The sequence below is a fragment of the Schistocerca americana genome, chromosome 3, assembly GCF_021461395.2.
Source record: "Schistocerca americana isolate TAMUIC-IGC-003095 chromosome 3, iqSchAmer2.1, whole genome shotgun sequence".
Classification (NCBI taxonomy): domain Eukaryota; kingdom Metazoa; phylum Arthropoda; class Insecta; order Orthoptera; family Acrididae; genus Schistocerca; species Schistocerca americana.
In genome coordinates this window covers 181,770,944-181,797,548 of record NC_060121.1, presented here as the reverse complement: position 1 = coordinate 181,797,548, position 26,605 = coordinate 181,770,944, and the positions used below count along the sequence as shown (strand labels likewise).

General features: G+C 42.9%; 1 protein-coding gene across 1 annotated transcript in view; it reads left to right on the top strand.

Annotated features, from left to right (window-relative positions):
* Nucleotides 1-4,196: 4,196 nt before the first annotated feature.
* LOC124605959 overlaps nucleotides 4,197-26,605 on the top strand; it is a 42,780-nt gene continuing 20,371 nt past the window's right edge. Inside the window, exons 1-3 of the mRNA XM_047137922.1 lie at nucleotides 4,197-4,381; nucleotides 24,190-24,247; nucleotides 24,506-24,562. Of these exons, the coding sequence (XP_046993878.1) occupies nucleotides 4,197-4,381; nucleotides 24,190-24,247; nucleotides 24,506-24,562 (300 nt within the window). The remainder of the gene's footprint in view (nucleotides 4,382-24,189; nucleotides 24,248-24,505; nucleotides 24,563-26,605) is intronic.

Below are 26,605 nucleotides of genomic sequence, written 5' to 3'. Positions count from 1 at the left end.
CACAACTAAACTGAGGCTGTGTTGAGCGACGATTACCCCGGCGCTACTTTACAGCTGCTCCACGTCGGGAACGACCTGCAATTCTAACCTAAAACCGATTCAGACAGTCTGAAATCGTTGACCTAATGTTGGGGGACCTGAGGAGGGCGGGAGTCAGTGATAACCATCATGAACTCGACATACCTAAAATTAGGGAAAACATCTTCATCTCGACAAGGAAACTGCTACGTAAGGTCGACCTCCTCCGACACACAACATGTCACCTGGATAACACTGGCGCTGTTACACCGGCACTGTGGCACAGGTTACGAATACTGGATATGCTCCCCCAACAATGAAATAAATTACCACGAAAACCTCAACAGGGTCCATGGACGAACGAGCCCACCGTGCTAAAGCGGAAATAAAGGGAACATCCCCTGAATATCTCACATCCCAGAAGTCCAACCACTACAAATGGTAGCACTTCGGCAGCACAACTAAAAAAAAAAAAAAATTTCAAAAAAGGTAGCGTGAATGTGAGGCGCCACAGCGAGCGATGGAAGAGCGATCTCGTCTGTCGCGCAATGGCCGGAGAGTTCAGCATACCGTCCCCCCATAGCTATGAGCGACACGGGGCCTTCGACGAAGATGCTGTTGATACCAAAGAATTTTCTTTTCTTTTGCATAAGTTTAAACTAACTAAATACACACTAAGATGCAAGTGTATGCTTAGAATTTTTTTCAGGATAAATTTCAGAAGTCAATTGCAAATAAATTTTATTATCCTTACCAGTTTCGACAAATTAATTTGTTATCTTCAAAAGCCTACAAAATTAGGCTTATTATAAACCTTTAGGCCTTGGCTATACATTTAAATGACGCATGAAAATTACATTACAGAAACTTACTTAGATTAGCAGACATTCAATATCTTATTCATAGAAGGGCAATGTCATGGTATGTTCAGAAATTGAATATTATTATTTTAAATAATTATTTTAAATAATAATTGACAATTTGCAATAACTGAATAACATCTACGTGTTTTCTGCGCTAGCAGCAAGGAACATATGTAAAATCATACATAAAAAATATAACCAAAGAATATGAAGAAAATATACACTGAAACGCCAAAGAAACTGGTGTAGGCATGCGTTTTCAAATACAGAGATAGGAAACAGGCAGAATACGGCGCTTCTGTCGGCAATGCCTGTACAAGGCAACAAGTGTCTGGCGCACTTCTTAGATCGGTTACTGCTGCTACAATGGCAGGTTATCAAGATTTAAGTCGTTTTGAACATGGTGTTATACTCGGCGCGCCAGAGATAGGACAGAGCATCTCCGAGTTAACGATGAAGTGGAGATTTTCCCGTACGACCATTTCACGAGTGTACCGCGAATATCAGGAATCCGGTAAAACGTCAAATGTCCGACATCGCTGGTGCGGGAAAAAGATGCTGCAAGAACGGGACCAACGACGACTGAAGAGAATCGCTCATCGTGACAGAAGTTCAAGCCTTCCGCAAATTGCTGCAAATTTCAATGCTGGGCCACCAAAAACCGTCAGTGTCCGAACCATTCAAGGAAACATCACCGATATGGGCTTTCGGAACCGAAGCCCATTCGTGTACCCTTTTACGAATGCACGACACAAAGCTTTATGCCTCGCCTGGGTGTGTCAGTTCTGACATTGGACTGTTGATGACTGGAAACATGTTGCCTGATCGGACAACTCTCGTTTCAAGTTGTATCGAGCGGATGGACGTGTACTGGTATGGAGACAACCTCATGAATCCATGGATCCTGCATGTCAGCAGGGGCTGTCCAAGCTGGTGGAGGTTCCACAATGGTGTGGGGCGTGTGCAGTTGGAGTGATATGGGATCCCTGATACATCTAGATACGACACTGACAGGTGACACGTGCATGAGCATCATATCTGATCACCTGCATCTATTCACCTCCATTTCCACTGTGCAATTTCAGCAGGACAATGCGACATCCCACATGTCTAGAATTCCTACAGAGTGGCTCCAGGAACACTCTACAGAGTTTCAAAACTTCTGCTGCCCACCAACCTTCCCAGACACCCAGACAAAAAAATTATTGAGCATATCTTGGATGCCTAGCAACGTGCTGTTCAGAAGAGATCTCCACCACCCGGTACTCTTATGTATTTATGGACAGCCATGCAAGATTCATTGTGTCAGTCCCGTCCAGCACTACTTCAGACGTCACTCGAGTCCATGCCACGTCGTCCTGCGTCACTTCTGCGTGCTCGCGGTGGCCCTACACGAGAATAGGCAGGTGTACCAGTTTCTTTGGCTCTTCAGTGTGTATAACACATTTGAAAAAACATGACGCATGATTGCAATATATGAAAGAGATGGGCTAGTTTTCATATTTTATGAGAGATTATTTGCAATCAAAATAGTGTGTTTTTTAATGCAAGCTGATCATTCAACAATGTTTTGAATTTAGGCGAGAATGGTTCTATATTCCAAATTTCAAATAAACATTGTTTAAAATAACTGTATACAATATGTAAACAGGGAAATATGGAGGAGGTGGTGTTACAGTATGGTGTTCGTTTTCATAGCTTGGGTGTCTCCCATTACTGAACTTAAAAAAAAAGCTAAATACAGAACAATATGAACATTTTTATGACATTGCATACAGCCTGCTCAGCTGTTTTTAGGGAGTTTTGCATGGCAGAGAAACTCATCAATCTGATAAAGATCTGTCTGAGCGAAACACGTGCAAAGGTGAAGATGGGAAATTGCGTAACTGAGGAATTTTAAATTGTGACAGGACTCCGGCGAGGAGATGGGTTGTCCCCTATCCTGTTCAACTTTGCCCTCGCGAAGATCGTTCGCGAGACCTTCCAAGAGAACGAAGCGATTGAAATCGAAGGAAAGAGACTGGCATACTTAGCCTATGCAGACGACATCTGTTTACTTTCTGGGTCAGAAGAGGAGTTGGAGCAAATGACCAGAGCACTAAAGGAGGCTGCCAGCATATTTGGGCCAAACAGAAACGAAACCAAGACAGAGTACCTCGTTGTGACGCGTGGTCATTGTGAGACTGTTGGTCATCTTCAATCGCTGCAAGTGGGAGACCAGTCCTACAAGGGAATGCATGAATTTAAATACCTAGGGGCACTTTTCACTGAGAACTCGTCATGTGAAGCAGAGATCAATGTCAGAATACAAGCAGGAAACCGATCTCACCACAGCCCGGCACAACTGCTTCGGTTCAGATATCCCTCCAAGATTCGATTGTACAAAACCCTGACGCAGCGTGTTGTTCTATATGGCTGTGAGACGTGGAGTATCAGGAAACAGGACTTCCGTAACCTCGTTTTTGAGAGAAAAGTGCTTCGGAAGATCTTCGGCCCGTTTATGGATGCAGACACAAGGGAATGGAGGGTCAGACACACTCAAGAGCTTGAGGAACAAGACAGCAGCCCAACATAGCAGGAAATGTCAAAGCCAAACGAATGTGGCCCGGATGGAAAATCACAGATGGCCTCGGAAGCTCATGGATTTCACTTCTACAGGAAAGAGACAACTAGGGAGACCCAAGAAGCGTTGGAGAGATATCCTCCAAGAAGATTTAAACCAAACATCAATAGATGTGGACGGATGGCGGATAGCAGCAATGGACAGAATACAATAGAAGAGGAAGCTTGTAGCAGCGTGCGGTTTACTGGGTCTGATCAAATAGAAGAAGAAGAAGATTCTATACTTCGTACAGTAGAGGAACACCTCGGTGATCGTTTGTATCAGCAGGACAATCCAGACAGTTATTAAACAGCATCTTTGAGGCAGTGTTTCGTAGACAATAACAGTCTTCATTTGGGTTGGCCTGCAGCGAGTCGTAGCCCGCATCCAATGGAAAAACCTCTGGAATGAGTCAGCACGTTGACTTTGCTCCAAACCCCAGTGTCCAGCTTGACTACATTCTCTGGTTTCTGTGCTTGAGGAGGAATGGGCTGTCATTTTTCCAGAGATATTAAGACAACCCATTAAAACTGCTCCAAGCGGAGCTCAAGTCGTCATAAAGGCAAAGGATGGACATACAGCTTATTAATAAGTGATCAAAGATTTTTGGTTACGTAGTGTATGTGCTGCGCAAGTAGCCACATTGTGGAACTGACGGCTTACCTCTATGTGCTGGAGTTTAGCGGAGGTCCCGTACGGGGAACGCTTGATCTATGTTGCAGACCCTGATGCTGGTGGTGGTGGTGGTGACCGTGGTGTTGCTGGCAGCGGCCGCAGCTGTGGTGGCGGCGCTGCTGTGCCGCCGGCGAGAGTGCTGGCAGAGGGCGTGCGGCAGCAGGCAGCAGCCGCAGAACGCGCAGCCCTGGCTGGACGGCTACAGCACCGTCGCCGTCCAGAGGTTATTGTTATTACTCCAATGTAACCTACACAGGACCACATAAAACAACTCCTGTATATCACCATATTCTTTTCTTTTTTCGCTCCGCAATACTTCTTCATGTGTCCTCTCTGTTGTTTTCTTTCTTCTCTTTTTTGTGTTTTCTTGTTGAAATCCTTGTCTTTTAGTCCCTTTTCCATGATTTTATAAGTGTTTTCTACGTCTTCGTCTGATATTCCCAACACCTGTTGATGTTTCCTACCCCTCCTAGCACCAGGAGTTCTTTTTGTGTCACTTAGTACCATTGGGTTCATAAAGACCGTAAGTAATACACACAGGATGTATTGAAAATATTAAAAAGGTGCAGAGCACCTGTTCAACGTGACAGTCGTCACTCCGTTTTGTCAGATGTTACATTCAAGTAACAAAAAGAAATTTAGATTGGGGTCATATCACCGGAGTGTACTCAGTGCATAAATATTGAATAAATTATAATGTGTCGTAAATATAAAACAGAACGAAGCACAACTGGATATAATTGAGTGAGAGAGAGAGGAATCGCGTATTTTGTAAACAATAATTTGAAAAGAAAGAAGATATACGTACTTCCAACGTCCAGCTATGTTTTGTGCTGAATAATGTCTTTAAGTAGATCATCAGTCTGCTATTCACCCCCCCCCCCCCCCCCTGGCCATATCCAGGCTAGCTGATACACCAACCCCTCGTCGTTAATCCGTTGGGTAGATTCAATGCGGAGACAGCGTATCTCCCCATTGCAGAACCGGTTACGTTAGCAAGTCCAGCCACTTGTTAAATATTCTTCATAACTGACTACGAAGTGTAAGCCTTCCATTTCTCATTGTATCTGTTAGAGGACCACTTTTTTCGTACACCTCCTAGTTCCTTCTCAATAGCCAAACCTCATCTTCAAGGTTTATATCCAGTATTTGTCTTTCTTTCTCCCTTTCTTCTCCAAACTGTTTAACTGTTAGAGTGTGCATACGGCAAGATATTTGAACGATAGATAAACCCAGTGTTAATCGCAACTTTCTAATGCTTCAATTTTGTGTTAATAGGTTAGGAATTTTTATTGTTCGTTGTTAAGTGCTTCTGAGCAGTTTTAGCAAATATTATAGTTCTGTAATATAAATCATTTGTGATAGGGAAGTACAGTACTACTCACAAGTAGGGGAAAGCCGGTGAAAGTATCCAGGCTAAGGTAGTCTTAGTTTGTAAGGCCATAGCATAGTCTGCAACCACAGTGAAGATCCAAAGAAACTGGCACACCTGCCTATTATCGTGGAGGGCCCCCGCGAGCACGCAAAAGTGCCGCAACACGACGTTGTATGGGCTCCATTAATGTCTGAAGTAGTGCTAGAGGGAACTGGCACCGTGATTCCTGCATGGGCTCTCCATAAATCCGTAAGATGACGAGGGTGTTTAGATCTCTTCTGAACACCACGTTGCAAGGCATCCCAGATATGCTCAATAATGTTCATGCCTGGGGAGTTTGGTTGGCAGCGGGAATGTTTAAACTGATAAGAGTGTTCGTGGAGCCAGTCTGTAGCATATATGAACGTGTAGAGTGTCGAATTGTCCTGCTGGAATTGCCCAAGTCCATCGGAATTCACAATAAACACGAATGGATGCAGGTGAGCAGATAGGATGCTTACATACTTGTCACCTATCAGAGTCGTATCTAGACGTATTAGGGGTCTCATAAAACTCCAACTGCACACGCCCCACACCATTACAGAGCCTCCACCACCTTGAAAAGCCCCTGCTCACATGCAGGCTCCTTGGATTCATGAGGTTATCTCCATACCCGTATACTTCCATCCGCTCAGTAGAAACGAGACTCGTCCGACCAGGCAACATATTTCCAGTAATCAACAATCCAACGTCAGACTTGACGGGCCCAGGCGAGGCGTAAAGCTTTGTGTCGTGCAGTCATCAAGGGTGTACAGGTGGGCCTTCGGCTCCGAAAGCCAATATCGATGACGTTTCGATGAATGGTTCGTACGCCGACACTCGTTGACGGCCCAACATTGAAATCTGCATCAATTTGTGGAAGGACTGTACTTCTGTCACGTTGAACAATACTCTGCAGTTGTCGTTGGTCCCGTTCTTGGAGGATCTTTCTCCGGTCGCAGCGATGTCGGAGATTTGATGTTTTACCGGACTCCTGAATTCACGGTACACTCGTGAAATGTTCGTAAGGGAAAATCCGCACTTCATTGGTACCTCGGAGATGCAGGTCCCATCGACGACCACAACATCCCCTTCAAACTCACTTAAATCTTGATAACCTGCCCATTAGCAGCAGTAACTGATCTAACAACTGCGCCAGACACTTGTTGTCTTATACAGGGGTTGTCGACCGCAGATCCGTATTCTGCCTATTTACATATCTCTTCATTTGAATACGCATTCCTATACCAGTTTCTTTGGCGCTTCAGTATCTTATGGTATAATATCGAATATAATTACCTTAGAATCAAATTAAATACTTAAAACAGTTAAATTTTCACAAAGTGACAACTTTCCCTGATTTCAGCAGGCAATGTGGCCACTTAGTTTTAAACTCAAAAATTAGGGATGAAAACGATTTTAACAAAGAACCGGATTAATTTTATTGTAAACCATGATTAGAGTAAAATTATTTAAACTTCCAACAAATAAAAGTAAAACTGTGTTCGTCCTGTACAGAGTTAGTGGGACCAGAGGGAGCTTAATTCGCATTAAATCTACTGCTCTTTTAGCTTTGTATCTGAAAATTTTTCTTCGCAGTACATGCACTCTCTTGTCATCAAAAAGAGCTCTACTAGGTTAGGGTTTCCAGCTCTCCGATGTTTTCTAGCTACTGTCTTTCATCTCTTGGCTACTTTCCGTTTTTCCTTTTTCCACTTTACTTTTTCTCTATTCTATCTCTCTCTTCTAGGTCACTCTTATACGAACATGCTGCAAGTATGACTCCGGAGCCATTCTGTCGACTGCTGCTTTTACGTTTTCTTCCTACACAATGCGGCTAGGGGCCACCGCTGACATGACCATCTGACCCGCATTGAAGCCATTACACAAAATCTGTATACCCTCCTCGATGGTGAGTGTTCATCGGAGGTGAGAGTATCATCTGGAGTGGCCCAGGGAAGTGTGGTAGGTCCGCTTTGTTTTCTATCTACATAAATGATCTTTTAGATAGGGTGGATAGCAATGTGCGGCTGTTTGCTGATGATGCTGTGGTGTACGGGAAGGTGTCGTCGTTGAGTGACTGTAGGAGGACATAAGATGATTTGGACAGGATTTTTGATTGGTGTAAAGAATGACAGCTAAGTCTAAATATAGATAAATGTAAATTAATGCAGATGAATAGGAAAAAAGAATCCCGTAATGTTTGAATACTCCATTAGTAGTGTAGCGCTTGACACAGTCACGTCGATTAAATATTTGGGCGTAACATTGCAGAGCGATATGAAGTGGGACAAGCATGTAATGGCAGTTGTGGTGAAGGCGGATAGTCGTCTTCGGTTCATTGGTAGAATTTTGGGAGGATGTGGTTCATCTGTAAAGGAGACCGCTTATGAAACACTACTACGACCTATTCTTGAGTACTGCTCGAGCGTTTGGGATCCCTATCAGGTCGGATTGAGGGAGGACATAGAAGCGATTCAGAGGCGGGCTGCTAGATTTGTTACTGGTAGGTTTGATGATCACGTGAGTGTTACGGAAATGCTTCAGGAACTTGGGTGGGAGTCTCTAGAGGAAAGGAGGCGTTCTTTTCGTGAAACGCTACTGAGGAAATTTAGAGAACCAGCATTTGAGGCTCACTGCAGTACAATTTTACTGTCGCCAACTTTCATTTCGCGAAAAGAGCACAAAGATAAGATAAGAGAGATTAGGGCTCGTACAGAGGCATATAGACAGTCATTTTTCCCTCGTTCTGTTTGGGAGTGGAACAGGGAGAGAAGGTACCCTCCGCCACGCACCGTATGGTGGATTGCGGAGTATGTATGTAGATGTAGATAGCATCACCGAAATATCAAGAACTAAAGAAGAATTATAGAGTCAAGATATGACGCTTCCAACACAATTTCATTAAAAAGACGTAAGACACATTCCGTCTCCACAATGAACAAACTGACCACTTACCTTACCACAGGATAACTAAAAATCCACAAAAATTATTACACCTCTGAGAAGTGGCAAAACAAATAGGTTAGACTTAATTGGCTGAATGGGCCGGCAGGGATAATACTTTGAAGCATTTCCCTCGCCATGATAGCACCTCATAGCCTGCAGGACTCCAATAGCCAATTTTCCCGCCACGGCAACTTTGCACAGCTCTCCCCTACCCCTGCACGGAAGACCAGAAGGTAGAGTATCTCTCCAATATTTGAAGTTACACTGCATGTGCTTAACCCAAAAATCCTAAAGCGGCTAAAATGTTACATTGCTTCTAAACCATCGTAAAGATTACTGTTTCACATTTTATTCAAAGAACGTCTTAATCTGCAGGTTATGCATTACTTAATTGCCATTGTTAGATCTTGAATGGTATGTTGCATACCGTATTAAGAATAAAATGTACTAATTCATACCCTACTGCAGTAGTAAATTCTACGACAGTTTGGAAATCTAGAGGTAATGTGGGCACTGTTCCTGATGTGCGAAAAGTCTACGAGCTGAAGAACGCGTGTGTGCAGTTCATTGCTGCCCTGCAAGGTGCAAAGACAGCAACCCGTTTGATAAAACTGTTGACTAGGTTGACTACATCTGCAGGCGAGGCCTCATTCTATGCGACGGTATGGAGGGCATTATCTGTGTACACATTCTGACACTAACTTCTCTGCCCTTGAAAATGAAGTTAAATTGTTATGACTAAATAATATCTAGTTACTTGAATGGAAGCTTTTGTGCGAAAGAAGCTCTTCCCCAATATTTTTTATACGATTATCCTTCGCACATCCAGGTAGAAACTTCGCTACTGTTTTGAATTCTGCAGTCTATAAAACAAAATGATTAGACTTTATAGTTTATAATCATACTCTGTCTGACGCTCTTTGTCGAAATCAGCACCTGGAATAAAAGCTCTGTAGCTCTGTAAAATTTTGGCGATCGTCGACTCAAAATTCTTAAAATGATCAGAGGCACAATCGTACGCCGTGGGGAAGCCGTCTTGGGTGCTATGACGTACTCGCTCTGTAGCATGGGAATCATTGTCCAAGTTGTGTATCAATTTCGATAAAGTTCAGAATTTAATCTCGTAAAATAGAGCATAAACGACCGCGGGCCGCACGGGGTAGCCGTGCGGTCTACGGCGCCTTGCCACGGTTTGCGCGGCTCCCCCTTCGGAGGTTCGAGTCCTCCCTGGGGCATGGGTGTGTGTGTTGTCGTTAGTGTTAGTTTAACTTAGATTAAGTAGTGAATAAGCCTAGAGACCGATGACCTTAGCAGTTTCGTCCCATAGGAACTTACCACCGCCACCGACCGCGGTATAGGCTCTACTGATTTCCCAGGACACAAAGTTATCTACGAGTTACGACACACCCAGTATTTTTCCGAGCCACAGGCAACGGACAAGTTATCCAAAGAACTGAACCTACGTTTTCCATTCATGAAATTATATTTTTTCCAGAAATGATCTTCCTAGCCACATTTCGGTACGCAGCGCCTTCTTGTATGAGATGAAATTCACAATTAATCACATCTCATTCCGTATTCAAGATGGCAGCTTTCATCAAAGCCGGTACTTTCAATTCCACTGCGATCCTACTCTTCGCATTTCTCAATAAACATAAATCCATTGTACACGTAACGTCCCACATTCTATCCGCAGAGTCTTTATTTCACGAATCAGAGATTATATGCCTCTGGCAGTCATAATGAGCCTTTGACCCGCATAAATCACTTGCACTATTACATATAAAAACGTTTGTGCTACGTGAGAAATGATATTGGAGAAAGGTGGTACTACAACACCTGGTGCACTCTGCAGCCAAACTCTGGGACATACCAGGAATCGAAATTCAGAGATATACGTCATCCACTAGCGTCCGTCATTTTACATTTACGTCTTGTAGTTTTCATCTAGGCATCATCGGAAACCCCAGAGACACTTACGACGAAACCTCTGTTACTCAAATCATCTATAGTGATGAAAAATATTGCACACAACAATTTAAATGTATCATTGTAGTAAATAAATTACAAATAGCACAAACTTTATAGAAAAACCAAATTAAAACAAAATCGATATCTTATGTTCACAGCAGCTACTGTACATCGATTTTAATATGAAGAGATTTCATTTGCTCCTCATAAATTATTGATTAGAAACAGAAGGAAAACGGGGTAGAATTGAAAATGTATCCCTTTCCAGGAATAGCGGTTTTATTATAATTTTACTTGACAGTTGCTACCTCTGACCGAAACAAACTCACTGATTATGTCATTGTAGTCAAGTTCAACAGTAGTGTCGTATTCTATTGATAAGACGACTAACGACAAGGCATACGTTTATTCACGCGAAGATTCAAATGGCTCAAATGGCTCTGAGCACTATGGGACTTAACATCTATGGTCATCAGTCCCCTAGAACTTAGAACTACTTCAACCTAACTAACCTAAGGACATCACACAACACCCAGCCATCACGAGGCAGAGAAAATCCCTGACCCCGCCGGGAATCGAACCCGGGAACCCGGGCGTGGGAAGCGAGAACGCTACCGCACGACTACGAGATGCGGGCGCGAAGATTCAATTTATACGAATAGAGTATATCTGTCTATAGGTGCAACAACTAACAACTCCCGCAATATAATTCGTCATTTACAGAAGGCTTGTTCCTGAATTCTTTTTTATTTACACAGTAGATCGTCCTAATCAAAACTCGGGAGTATCAGAACTGCTGGCTGGAGAGGCAAGTAAAATACTTACCATCCCCGTTGCCCCATCACCACGTTCTTGCTTTCTTTACCGTCGCATCTCGTTCCACTCTTCACTCGGAAGAAGTGAGCAGCTATCGGTCAAACAGCTTATCTACTTCACTGTCGGCTCGCCGACCTTGAAGACCCTGCAATACCTTAAGGAAGAAGCAGCAAGAACTGCACTGTTGAACATTAGAGATCTGCAAAGGCATCAACTCTGTGAACGAAGCGTACTATTGCCACATAAACCATGTTAACGATAAATACTGTAGAAGAGACGATGTGAAACCAGCGTGCGATTTCAATCAAGAGCTGATAGAAAGGCTTCTTCTATTACACGGGAGATAGCAACACGAGGGTAGGAAAACTCAAGTACGTCTCCAGGTTTAAACCATATTTCTTTCTTTCTTTCTTTCGGTCAGTTATTGTGCCCCCTCTGTGCCTTCACCTTTGGCAGCGGCTTACCTGACGATTCCTCCAACACCACACTGCTCGCCAGACGAGGGCACTTACCAAATATGCAGGACAATTCATAATGAGTGTAGCGATAACAAACGACTATTACTGTTAAATACATTGTGTGAGCAACCATAGATCAACTGTATTACTAATATTTACTATAAAAAAGTCTTGATCACAAATTACACTACTGGCCATTAAAATTGCTACACCACGAAGATGACGTGCTACAGACGAAATTTAACCGACAGGAAGAAGATGATGTGATATGCAAATGATTAGCTTTTCAGAGCATTCACACAAGGTTGGCGCCGGTGGCGACACCTACAACTTGCTGACATGAGGAAAGTTTCCAACCGATTTCTCATACACAAACAGCAGTTCACCGGCGTTGCCTGGTGAAACGTTGTTGTGATGCCTTGTGTAAGGAGGATAAATGCGTACCAACACGTTTCCGGCTTTGATAAAGGTCGGATTGTAGCCTATTGCGATTGCGGTTAATCATATCGCGACATTGCTGCTCGCGTTGGTCGAGATCCAATGGCTGTTAGCGGAATATGGAATCGGTGGGTTCAGGAGGGTAATACGGAACGCCGTGCTGGATCGCAACGGCATCGTATGACTAGCAGTCGAGATGACAGGCATCTTATCCGCATGGCTGCATCGGATCGTGCAGCCACGTCTCGATTCCTGAGTCAATAGATGGGGACGTTTACAAGAGAACAACCATCTGCACGAACAGTTCGACGACGTTTGCAGCAGTATGGACTATCAGCTCGGAGACCGTGGCTGCGGTTACCCTTGACGCTGCATCACAGACAGGAGCGCCCGCAATGGTGTACTCAACGACGAACCTGGGTGGACGAATGGCAAAAAATCATTTTTTCGGATGAATCCAGCTTCTTTTTACAGCATCATGATGGTCGCATCCGTGTTGGCAACATAACGGCGAATGCACATTGGAAGCATGTATTCGTCATCGCCATAGTGGCGTATCACCCTGGGTGATGATATGGGGTGCCTTTGGTTACACGTCTCGGTCACCTCTTGTTCGCATTGACGGCACTTTGAACAGTGGACGTTACATTTCAGATGTGTTACGACCCGTGGCTCTACCCTTCATTCGATCCCTGCGAAACCCTACATTTCAGCAGGATAATGCACGACCGCATGTTGAAGGTCCTGTACGGGCCTTTCTGGATACAGAAAATGTTCGACTGCTGCCCTGGCCAGCACATTCTCCAGATCTCTCACCAACTGAAAACGTCTGGTCAATGGTGGCCGAGCAACTGGCTCGTCACAATACGCCAGTCACTACTCTTGAGGAACTGTGGTATCGTGTTGAAGCTGCATGGGCAGCTGAACCTGAACACGCCATCCAAGCTCTGTTTGACTCAATGCCCAGGCGAATCAAGACCGTTATTACGGCCAGAGGTGGTTCTTCTGGGTACTGATTTCTCAGGATCTATGCATCCAAATACGTGAAAATGTAATCACATGTCAGTTCTAGTATAATGTATTTGTCCAATGAATACCCGTTTATCATCTGCATTTCTTCTTGGTGTAGCAATTTTAATGGCCAGTAGTATATTTATTTATTTCGGTAACCGGTTTGGACTACAAATGTGGTCATCTTCAGACCAATGAGGAAGAAACTCCTTGTGGTGGCAAATCACCGGAAGGAGATTCTTCCTCGTTGATCTGCTGTTGGTAAATTAGGAGAAAGAAGTTCTTCCTCATTGGTCTGAAGATGACCACAGTTGTGGTCGAAACCGGTCACCGGAGTAAATAATTTGTGATCAAGAGTGTTTTTGATAGTAAATATTGGCTATTACTGTATTTAATGCAAAGTGATACATCTGTAAGAATTACACATAATGTAAAAGTGAGGTCGAAGCTACGATCGTTGAACAAACGCAGTGAACTTGATTCCGAAGCATGCATGATGACGTACACGAGAAAAGTTCTGTGTCGTGTGTGGCAATAGCGAATTCCGTACGGAAGGCATTCTGCGTGTTGTAATTAAACGATTGTTGATATGTCATAAGACTAGAACAAGATGTACTGCGTTGTGGAGGTTTCCATAGTTTTAAATCAACATCTACGAGTTTTTCGTAGTGGACATCGACTCTCACAGCATATGTCTCCAGACGTGACTCGCATGAAATTCTTTTTATGCGGATACATGTAAGACATTGTGTATGTCCTTCTTTTGCTGAAAATCATCCCAGAACTCAAAATGCGCATTGCTAATTCTGTCTTGTTGGTGACTCGTATATACTTCAGAATTCATGTTGTGAAACGGTTTACCGCTTTGATGTTGTCCGTGTGACCAAGGGGATTCATATATCACATATAAAACAAGTAAAAAAATTAAAATTCCTTTTACATTATCTGTAAGTCTTCTAGGTGTATCGCTGTGCATTAAATAGCCATGTCTTTTGTAATCACTATCTTAATTACAAATTGTCATGTATAAGAATGTATGTAAAAAAAATAAAAATTCAAATGATGCAATATTTGCACTTTTCTAAAATTATTAGAAAAAAGTATCAAAAATTACCATTGTACGTTACACATTTTCAGTTATCCTTTACAATAAAAGGAATTGTAACACAATAGAATACCAAATAAGCGCAGGAATAAATTTTTGTGACAAGCTAACGGAGACGTTGCTAGATGGGGCGTGTCTGCCGGCTATGCAATGCTGTCGTAGCCAAGTGTCAACACGAGAAGCCCGAAGTACAAAGAAGCTGGGAGCTCCTTTCATCAGACTCTGCAAGAGGGAATCCAAGAACTTTGACAACAGTGCAGAGAAAAAGAACGCTCTACCTTAAGGTGACTGAATTTAGTCATTTAAAGATGTCGTAAAAACTCTTATTATGGTACAGACATCGTACAAAGGAATGCTCTGAAATTCTGAAGTTAAAGTATAGTGCAGCAGAGAGCTCTGACAAATTCAGAAAACGAGAACACATTCAGTGGGGGAGATAGCGTCATGGCCTGATATAAACCCTTTGTCCTCCTCAAGCTCATTCTCAGATTTAGGCCACTCCATCTGTATTACGGATATCGGTGGAAGACCAGATGTGTTAAGTTGCAGTATGCTCTGGCAAATTCAACAAGTTTCTACAAGCTGCCACCGGCACTGCTGCAACTCTACAGCCGTCCGGCTGTGGAGGGGACTTCTGACGTATAAGCCCCAGTCCTGCTGGTCATAACAGTGAATAACTGAGAATGGGGGCCAAGCGTATCTTCCGTGATTGAAGAGCCGATCTGCAAGTTATTCAAATTAGGATCATCTCGTCTGGTGAGCGCACCCTGGCGTCGACGCCGCGGGTCTGTGGCGGCTGCCGATAATGGCTGGACCGGAGCTGTCGGTATCTTCCGCAGCGCTGGACAGTGAAGTTGAGACCGCACTGAGCGGCGCGGTACGGCGTGCTTCTATTCAATATACCGCACATGAACAGCAGCGGCGCGAGATAAGTAGCAAATAGTGTTGTAAGTAGTTGCGCAATATCCGAGAAAAACGGCCGAAAGTGTCTTGGATGTGATAATAATTTCTTTGTTAGGTTCTGGAAAGAGACTATAAATTTCTATAAAGTATTTTGAAGATTATAAGAAACATTTTCTTCTTCGAAAAATTTGCCTCCAAATTTCTGGTGCGCCTTATACTATAAAAATGTCCAGTGTTTCATTTAAAATTCCCACCAGTCTTAAAAATGGTCACATATTCGATGCCGCCGGATACCTCTCTCTATCTGGCAACATTGCATTCAACTGGCATCAGCAGTGCACCGATGTGACGAACATGAGTTGGAGGCGTTCCCAAGCTTGCTAACACTGTCTCTCTCCCGCGCCGCCATCACAATCCAAGAACACTGTCTTGACTAAGATGCGTCATTGCAGTCTACGTCTTCACTGAACTTAAGTTGGAAGTGATTTGTCTTCTCGATATCAGTACAATATTTTTATTAGGAGCTAGTTTCGTAATGGAAAAAAGTAAAAGATATTCATATTATCTGGGCTATAGATTGAATGTAATAGCAGATCCGATTAGGGGGCTAGTAAGGGAGAAATGAAAAAAATGAGGAAGATTAAATGTACAAATAGAGGACTAAATGCAAAATGGCCGAAACTAGAAGATGACGCACTGCAATGTATTCAAGGATGCCGTCAAAATGACATTGGAATTAATACAAAAAAGAATCAAACACACGACCGTAAGGTAGCGCTAGGTGGAACTTAACAGACTTTAAGGGTGGCATTGGTTCGTCATGGACTTTGCAAGCGAACTAAAACCAAAATATCTAAGAAAATCCCACAAAAGTATGAAGAGAAAATATTTCCTTTCCCCCTTTTTCTTGGGCAATATCGAAAGAAACCAGTGTGGAACTAAAACAAACAGCAAATATGTACGAAACTACCCTGACATTTGTTGTGGCGAGTAACAGCACTTTTACCAAGAAAGGTGCTAAAACTGCAACTATAAAATGAAATTGGCACGAAAAAATGCACTAAAATGTTGCCCTTTCATGTTGTGCTGACGGTACTTAATTTAATCAAATGATCATTTTGAGGCGGAAAACGGCGAAAAACCTTCTGAAATGCCTCCAGGTGTTTTACACGTACGTGACAAGGATTGGATGTACGAAGCTGATATGAAATAATGGATTAAGGGAGTGTGGGGCAGGAGTAAAAGTGCTTTATTGAAGAAGAGGTCTCTTTCTGTGCTAGATCAGTATAGTAGTCATTTAAAAAATTTCTTGAAAGCGAAATTGCGACAACGTAATACAGAGATTACTGTTATTCGGGAGGACTTAGTTCGCAATTGCAACTCATTGGCGTCTTGATTAAAAAAAAAAAAAAGATTTAGAGTGTATATGAGAGAGGAATGGAACAAATGGATGACGGATCAAAACCAACATGAATTAACGTAGAAAGGAAGTTTTAAACGACCTACAATCAAACAAATGAGTTAGTGGATAGAACGGTCGTGGTGTAGAGTGAGAGGAGATGTTATTGTTCAATCTTTCAAGAGGTGCGGCATAAGTAACGCCCTCGAAGGCAGTGAAAACTTACAGTGAAGAACATCTTATATGTGAAGAGGACAACGATGATGACGTAGAGGAAGAAGAAAGTTAAGGTGACGATTTTCAGGAATTTTAAAGATCAGTTCGGTTTTATAAACTAAGAATTTCTTTTCAGTCTGGCTTTGCAATCTAATTATAAAAATGGTGAAAATGTTATTTAAAGAAATTGCTAAAAATTAAGGTGCGTCTTATAGTCCGTAGCGTTTTACAGTGCGTAATATATGGTAAGTGTACGTTGGTGACCTTCGAAAGAACAGCGATGCTGAGATTTTTACACTGCCATCTTCAGCAACAAAACTGGAAACAAAGACATTTACCTCACCAGACTAAACAAATTACCGTCCACGAGAGTTCAACTGTCTCACGTTATTGTTGGAGACAAAATTTTCCATTAAAAACCATTTTATGAGACCTTATTGTGGTTGACAATTAAATAACCAAACCAAAAAACTATATGGTTACAGACGTGGGAGAACCGGAAGAGTTTCATAAAACAATTTTGGAATATCGTGGCGAAAAAACAGGATTTACTATCGCAAGATCTGTCTCAATCAGGAACATGTAGAGAACGTGTTTCTTTCCCCTAATGCCCTGCAAAATTTTCTCAGACACGATACAGTGTTGTTTGACATTGAAGTCGCTGAAGAGATACAATTACCAGATCTTCCTCATATAGAAGGCAATTTAGTAAACAACGCTATCTAGATACGGGATAGATTAAAAAGATTATTTCAGTTCCCTGCAAGGTAGTTTGGTGTGGCAAAACCACTCGGTAAATAGGGAACGTCGCCGATGAGAAAAGAAGTAGTAAGAAATTTTAAAAAAGCATTCAGTTATAAAAAAATAAAGATATAATCGTTCTTTCCATAATATTAAAATTGTAATTGGCAGGTATTCGTACGTTATGTTTACTCAAGTTCCTTGGCTATTTCTTTACAAACGTTGCTTTTGCTGGTATTATTCATACAATGTTTATTTTGAAGATCATATCGTATGATTGTGGTTATCCACTTATACATACAATTAACTTTACCTCGTCTAACGCCATTTTGGTAAACAAAATTTCGTTTCGCACTTCAAAAGAGCTACCACTCTGACGAACTGTGTCGCGATACTTTCTGTAACGCACTATCGACAATACTGCGCGACGTTGCACGGCGCGCCATAGTTCGTCAGTTGGTCAAATTTGCCACGCAGTGCTGCGCCGCGAAGTTTTGCTGCCGGGTAGTGCGTTCTGAAACATACAACAATATATGATCGTGTCGTGTCGTGTCGCATAGTTCTGGTGCGGGCTATGGAATGAAAGTTCTACTGCAGTGCAGTTCCGCTCAGTGCCGTCTTATCTTGAAAGCCTGACCAGGCAGAACGCTGTCTATGGCCTAGAGCCACGGCTCGCTCAAATCGTTCGAGGCCCACGAGAAAAGCAGGCCTTCGCGCGTACGTCATAGCACGCGACACTGCAGGTTTTAGGAGTGGCAGTACCCGTTTTCAGCGCAGAGCGAGTAACTATTCCAGAAAAGTTTAATAATTCTTGACTGCGGATTGAAATACATGTAAGCTTTCGACAGCACACGAGAAATTTAAGACCTTTAGTGGGTAGCTTTTCGGTTACGTATTGCATTATTTTCATCACGGCAGCGACAACAGCCACCGTTACGAAATAGTCTCGAATGAAAAACAGCCCACAGATGCACTAAATTACGTTTATTTTAAACCTTGACCATAGTTCAAATGGTTCAAATGGCTCTAAGCACTATGGGACTTAACATCTGAGGTCATCCGTGCCCTAGAACTACTTAAACCTAACTAACCTAAGGACATCACACACATCTATGCCCAAGGCAGATTCGAACCTGTGACCGTAGCTGTCGCGCGGTTCCAGACTGCAGCGCCTAGAACCCCTCGGCCACTCCGGCTGGCCCTTGACCATGGTTTCTACGGAAGTAATACACAATAATAAAGGAAAATGTCTTAGCTCAGCGGCTGCTTCAAGACCAATAAAATAACTTCAGCAGACATAAGTTCAAAAAATGGCTCTGAGCACTATCAGAAAACTTCTGAGGTCGTCAGTCCCCTAGAACTTAGAACTACTTAAACCTAACTAACCTAAGGACACCACACACATCCATGCCCGAGGTAGGATTCGAACCTGCGACCGTAGCGGCCGCGCGGTTCCAGACTATAGCACCTAGAACCGCTCGGCCACTCTGGCCGGCACTATCTCTGTTGTACTGCAATTACGTATTGATTTCCCGTGGGCCCTGCGAAGTGTGGCGGAAGCCGACTAGTGTGACGTCACAAGTTCGTTGGCCCCATACATCGTTGAGACATCGGGCGGATCTCACGCCGCGGAATCCAGCCTACCGCTGGGGCACACGGCGAGGTGTCTCGGAATACGGATCCGCCACAACAGCAGGCGGCCGTGTGCACCTGCTGGCTCATTTAAGTACTGTGTTCTCATACTGACAGCAGAGGCAGCAGTGGCGGGAGGCACTTCCGTCGCATCGCGCCACACATCCTAGCTGCTAACGAGATGTCGGCCGCTTGCACAGTGTGACAGCTGACGCAGCGACAGCAGTAGCTAAGGCACGATGCTACGTGGCGTCCTCTGCCGCTGTGCGCCTCGAACTCCCGTGGCGGCCTGAGCCGCAACGCCAGGCCGCGTTCTGTCTGGATAGGACTGAAAGGCAGCCGGACTAATATGGTGCCTCCACCTGTGGACCTATGGGTGCAAGTGGTGGTCTTACAATCACGACGGATGCTCTGGGGTAGGGGCGGGTGGCGGTGGGGCGGGGGAGGACGGGGAGGGGGGGGGGGGGGGGGCGAGCGGAGCACCACGTCGGCCGTCTGGTTATGGCCATGAACTCCATTGGTAGCTTGTTCAGTGCGTATAAATGGCGCGCAGACGTCCATTCGTTTGGCTGTGTGGCGGCAATGCAACGCAGCGCTGTTTGGCGCAGTGTTCCAGTGACAGGTTTTCACGAGAGCCTTATCACAGGCTGACGAAAGTCGGTGTTCACAATGGCACCGGCGAGGGTCGTCAGACGCGGAGATGGGCATATTTTCATGAATATCGATATATACAGGCAAATAAAAGGCAAATACAGTATCGAGGCAAAAAATATCAAGCCATCGACAATATCGAGCAAAAATATCGATGTTTTGAAATAACGAAATTTTTGGCCCGTCCCCATCCGAGAAAAGTTTTCGGAATGAAACACTTCTGACATGTTTGCAAAAACAGACATAATGTCTTATGGGATAACGGCAATCAGTGATTTTATAATGTTACTTAAAATCCGTCTTGGTTGCAAATTTTTTTTTATTCATATGACCGGTTTCGGTTCATTCAGAACCATCTTCAGATCTGATATTTCAGTTACAGGAGTAACCCGTCCAAATCCAGAAACTTTCACATGCTACGTCACATCTGCGTCATGTGACGTAGCATGTGAAAGTTGCTGGATTTGGACGGGTTACTCCTGTAACTGAAATATCAGATCTGAAGATGGTTCTGAATGAACCGAAACCGGTCATATGAATAAAAAAGAATTTGCAATCAAGACGAATTTTAAGTAACATTACTTCTGACATGTGTTTTGCGCATGAAATATTGTACTTACCATAAACATTTCAGACAGCAAGACTAGGTTTTACATTAAATGCCAGTGTGGTAATGTGTGTGGCTCCTCTGTCGAGTCTACGTTACTTTACAGTGACCTATCTCTTCTCGATCCTGGCGCTCAGGGGATAAGGAGTGCGCACATTCTGCCTCACAGTTTGGAGCGGGGAGTGGTACTTTCCACCATTCTCATACAGTGATGGCGACAACCGTGTTCGTTTTGCGCCTCCTACCTGTTATTTGCAACGGTAGAAAAGACACACGGAAGTAACAAACTTCCACAAATATTCAATGTAGAAACATTCATGTTTAAATCTGGTGCCCATCTGTAATACTGAGTGTGAAATTAATTTAAGGCTATTTTAATATATTCCTTGTTGTACTGCAAGGATGACAACTATAGCGCCAATGGGTCAAATAAAGACACACAAAAATTTTACTTTCTATACTCAGTATTCAATCGATTAGTCGCTATATCGATAATTTAGCTGTGTGTAGTGTATATCGTAACACAACTTTCTTTCTCTCCACTGATTAATGTTTGAAGAGGCCACCACCTTTGAAGCTAACATGCCATAACTGATGTTTTAAATTTTCCGCGTATTACGAAAATATACAGTTCCAGTATTACTCTGCACTAAAGATTCCACCTAAACCTGTTATTCAGAGATTGGTTTATTATGCTCTAATGGCGACTTCGGTATATAAAGGTTTTACGAATGATGTTAAAATACATAATTTACAAGTTGAAAGTAGAAGTTCCTATTCTATGGTGCATGGATAAAACTTCTAAAAGTAAATATTATTTAATTATTGAAAAGTAGGTTTGTGGTTTCACAATAGCTCACTTTATTCTAAAAACAGTGAAAATTAATTAATTATTTACATAATCACATTCTAGTACTGCAAAATTCACTGCTTTTTGAACACATGCCCAGAGGATTTGAGAAAGGACTTAACAAGATTTCTCGTGACAGTTTTATTTCGGACTGAGTGTAGCTTTTAATAAAAAAAATCTGCTATATTACAGTGTCTTTTAGTGCACTTGCACGAAGATATCTCTAAAATTCGGTATGGAATACATTAAAAATTTCGAAGTATTTGGAGTGAAAAAGCGAAAATATTAGCTTTTAAATTAGTATTTTGGGCATTATAAACAGCATCCCACATATTACACAAAACTTTGTAACTATATTTCTTACAGGGCGGCATAGGCATAACCAATGGAAAGATGTAATCACGATATGTCAAATATCAAAGTGAAGTGTTGGCAGAAGAGCCAACACTGTGTTGCTAGAGGAGGCCGAAATGCACGCTTTTAAGCTCACGCAGATTGGCGTGAGGTCTGGAAAAGTTAAAGGATTTGAGTCTAGCAAATAAAGTACGTAGCTGTTGGAATACTTAACTTTAATCCACAATTGGTGTACATCTCTCGTTACTGTTCAAGCTTCACAATATTAATTATCAAATGCTATGGCGCCTTGCTAGGTCGTAGCAAATGACGTAGCTGAAGGCTATGCTAACCATCGTCTCGGCAAATGAGAGCGTAATTGTCAGTGATCCATCTCTGGCAAACTCTGCTGTACAACTGGGCGAGTGCTAGGAAGGCTCTCTAGACCTGCCGTGTGGTGGCGCTCGGTCTGCAATCACTGACAGTGGCGACACGCGGGTCCGACGTATACTAATGGACCGCGGCCGGTTTAAAGGCTAGCACCTAGCAAGTGTGGTGTCTGGCGGTGACACCACACAATGCATCACTTGTTTTACTTGAGCCAGAACTACACCACTAATGTGAGTCGGATTTTTTAACAGACCTCAAATCAGACCCCTGCAAGTGCTCGAAATCTGTTTTGCTGAATTCATCTGAAGCTGTGCCGACATACGTCAATGAACCTCCGGTGACTGTCATTCAGTATTCGTGTGAAAGAAACATAGAGTTTAGAATAAGATGCTCTGAACACCTAAAGCACTGTAAAGTGGAATCGCATACGTTCACTACATTTGCAAATCACTTCATGTAACAGATTCAGCAGCCTACTGCCATGAAAACGCCAGTAAGCAGTAATAATAATTTGTAGTCGGTTAATGTCCACCTACCACAACCCAGAAAGATCCGCTACAGTAACTTTAATCATGTTACGCCTTTCTTGTCACTTGAACAAATTACTTTTCGACGTTATAACTCACACGTAAAATTCCTGATAAAGATTTTTCCTACTTGTGGTTTCAAATAAACCTGCAATTTCAGTCCACAGGTTCCGAACTACATCCCTGTTATGATATTTTTCATCCTCAGGATGCAACAAACTCCTTTTTACTAAACTTATCAGATTCTCACAGTCCGCGTTTGGTGTCGTGTCGGCCATTATGACCGAAAAAAAACTCATATGAATTTTCACCGACTTTTATCCGAAATCTGTACATTCGGGCAATGAGATCGGCTATATTGTGGCCGCGAATGTAGTAGCGTACTGATTAGCAAAGATCGGCCGTCTTCGGCCGATGTCGATCGTCGGCCGAATCCACCGATTCAGTTCCACTGTGACCGCAGCGTTGCTTGCAGAGTGTTTCCTGTTCGGTTGTGTCGTCAGATGCGTGCCTTCGGGACGGTAAGCGGACCACTCTGTCCCGAATTTCCTTCGCGTCGCGGTACTACGTCTGCACCGCGACACTTTCATCCTTGTCGAACTTGCATAATACTTTAGATCTTCATTAGCATAACGCTTCATCGCTGTAGCTACCTATTGTTCTGTGATTTGTAGCTCCTTTCTCCGCTTTTATGTGCTTAGCTCAAACACTGATGCACCGCGAATTACAGAACCGAGAGCAGTTGCAGCATCCAAAAAGCAGTTGATAAAAAAGTTGCACTACCGAAGATACAGGTCTACGACGCAACTTCGACATGGTAAAAGCCCAAAATGTAGCCTGTATTACTCTAAACTTTACACAAAAGTGGCTGTCTGCTGAACTTTCTCAAGTAATTCATTCCTCGGCCATAGAACTCAACCTCATTCAACATGGATAAATTAAAACATTCCTGCATGTTGCTTCGTTTTTATGCTGTCTGTAAACTAGTTTCCGTCTTGGGTGATGTGTTTTCTAGTTCTTCGCTGGCGACAGGTTTTCTTTCTTGGGTGATGTGTTTTCTAGTTCTTCGCTGGCGACAGGTTTTCTTTGTAGTGTCTGGTGCAGATACTGTGCAAATACAATAGAAACTAAATTACCGACCTACGCAAACTGATCCATTTGAGATCGATCCTTCCGATGTTAAATGTGCATTGTTTCGAAATAGTGGCTCCTTTCCGACACAGATGACGTCATCTTGAGTGGACATCCACCGCAGGTGGCCGTTTACTTCCATGTGCCATGCAGTGCTGCAACACTTACGATCTAATTTTATCATGTTTCCATTACGTTTTCCCTAGAGAATACTGATTGCTGGAACAAAAACATCTCTTTTATGTAGAAAACGACAAAATAATTGTTTGCTAATTGTACTGATACAAGGGAACTGACAACTTTAAACATGCGACTGGGCAAATATATTAAGTAATTTATAGAAGCTCTCATGTAACATTACGAGCGAACAGAGGTAGACGTATACTGACTGAAACCCCAAGTACGTAGATCACTTGACAGTAAGTGCTCTAATTCACGTCTTTGTTAAGAAGCATTGACTGCACTCTTTAATGTTATTTCTTCAACATAAGTTATTATCATTTGTTCCAGCAGCAATGGCCATTCTACGCTCTCCGATGTTGCCTCACATCCGGAGACAGAGATGGAGGTAAGTGGGACTCCTACGAAATCAGTGGAAAGTCCGATTAAATGTTTAGTTTAACTTTTCACTCCAGTTTAGAGACTGTGAATCTTAAGTTTATGTTTGATTGTCAGACCAATAAAATTCCTTGAATACCGCGTCCATTAAGACCGTGGTTCTCTTTCTTTCTTTATATTTCCAAAACTATTTCAAAATCTTTATTTCAAAAACCTTAATTTTGTTTCTCTTTTATTTTTTTCAAACAAATTCTTTATTAAACCCCAGGTTTCTTATGCCAGTGACATCGAGCTCCTTGGCATCAATGCGAGATGCGACGATGTGGTAAGAAAATGTTGAACTTTAGTTCTCAAAATTCCTAAACTGTTTTACATTCGTTTGTAATTATCATGAATGTTATCGAATCAGGATTCAAAACAAGCAGAATACAGAGGTTTCAATGAAGGTTACATAAACGTCCCGTAGTTTCAAGAATTGTGTCCACGATATCACAGTGGGACTGCTGTTCACTGTGTTGGTGTTTGCCCTTTTATTTTATGAAGTTACGTTGAAAGAGTGAGACGTGGAATACTGTTAGAAGCGCACACATCATTGGTGCTCGTTTAGCGTGTGCCAGTAAAAGGCATACTACTGTCATACACAGCGTATCCCGAAGTAATGAAATATCTAGAGGTGATAGATATCGTCATGGGGAACATTTTTTTTAGAGACAAAATGTTCAGTGTCGCTTCGCGGAGATGCTAGGAGTCGTAGAGTGTTCGCTGACCCCGGGACGACGAGATTTCACCGAAGTAGCAGGGTCTACTGATCAGGGTTGCTGCATACTACGTACCAACGTAAAAAAAAAAATGTTCAAATGTGTGTGAAATCTTTGGGACAACTGCTAAGGTCATCAGTCCCTATGCTTACACACGACTTAACCTAAATTATCCTAAGGACAAACACACACACCCATGCCCGAGGGAGGACTCGAACCTCCGCCGGGATCAGCCGCACAGTCCATGGCTGTAGCGCCTTAGACCGCTCGGCTAATCCCGCGCGGCCTATCCAAGTAAAGTGAAAGTATTTTGCAACGAGAAAATCTCTATAAATGAATGTCACTAAAGTGAAGGAAGACATTTTCGAAGCGAATCAGGAACTTTAATTGACTTGGCTTAGCTTGGAGGACACCCTGTCATATGGAACACGTGACTAGGTTGTAGGCGACACATATTGCAGTGTGCCTACAGCTTGCTGCCTCTCAGGGGCATAACCAATAAATAACGACATGTAAAGTCGTCAGGTAGCGTCAGCGATCATTTCGTCTTTGATAGAAGTTGTTCTCCATGAACTGATGTATCACCCCTAAACGTCTGAGGCAAATAGAGTTTACAGCTTCTTGAAATGACAGTAATATCTCTTATAAGTGATAAATGGTGGGAAACAAGTGCTTTTGAATGCTATTACAGACGGCTAAACTATTAGATGTTTCAAAGAGCTTCATTCGATTTCACAACACTAGGCCTTACCACAGTTTTCATATTGGTTCCCGCAGATCACCGAAATTAAGCACTTTCAGGCTTAGATGGGTCACCGTCTCGGTCTGTGGAGCGCTGTTGCCAAGTTGGGTCCACTCAGCCCTTGAGAGGCCAATCGAGGAGCTATTTGATTCAGAAATTTACGGCTCCGGTCACGAAAACTGACAAATGCCGGAAGGAAATTGCCTCTCCATATCCATATTCTGTGTCATCCTCCGCCCATAGGTATCACTCAATGGTGAAGCCTATGAGCGAAGGATAACACAGTGGTCGATCGGTACCGTTGGACCGGACTGTTCGGATAGAGCTTCGTTTTTTGTTTTATATGTTTTACATGAATGAGGATACAAACTTTGGATGAATTGCAACTTGTACACGAGACAAAAAAAGTTTTTACTTGCAAGAGAGTAATCCGATTTCGCAACGATATATCGATTTCGCAACAGTATACCTGTTACATACTCGTATACGCCCACACATATGAAGGCTTGAAAAGCATGTCGGTATAAGTAACATTGTATGTGTTCTAAGATAAAAGCGTTGAAAAGTAGTGTTAATATTAGATATAAAATACTACAATTGTTATACTCCTATCTGTTATACAGGATGTTCATTTTAAATGAAGACGTTGAACAAACACACACACCCATGCCCGAGGGAGGACTCGAACCTCCGGCGGGATCAGCAGCACAGTCCATGGCTGTAGCGCCTTAGACCGCTCGGCTAATCTCGCGCGGCCAATCCAAGTAAACTGGATGAAAGAAAAATATAATTCCAATGTATCTGTTTCGGAGCGGAACATTCTACGATACCACACTCGACCCTCCACCCCACGCCGTCCGCGGATGGT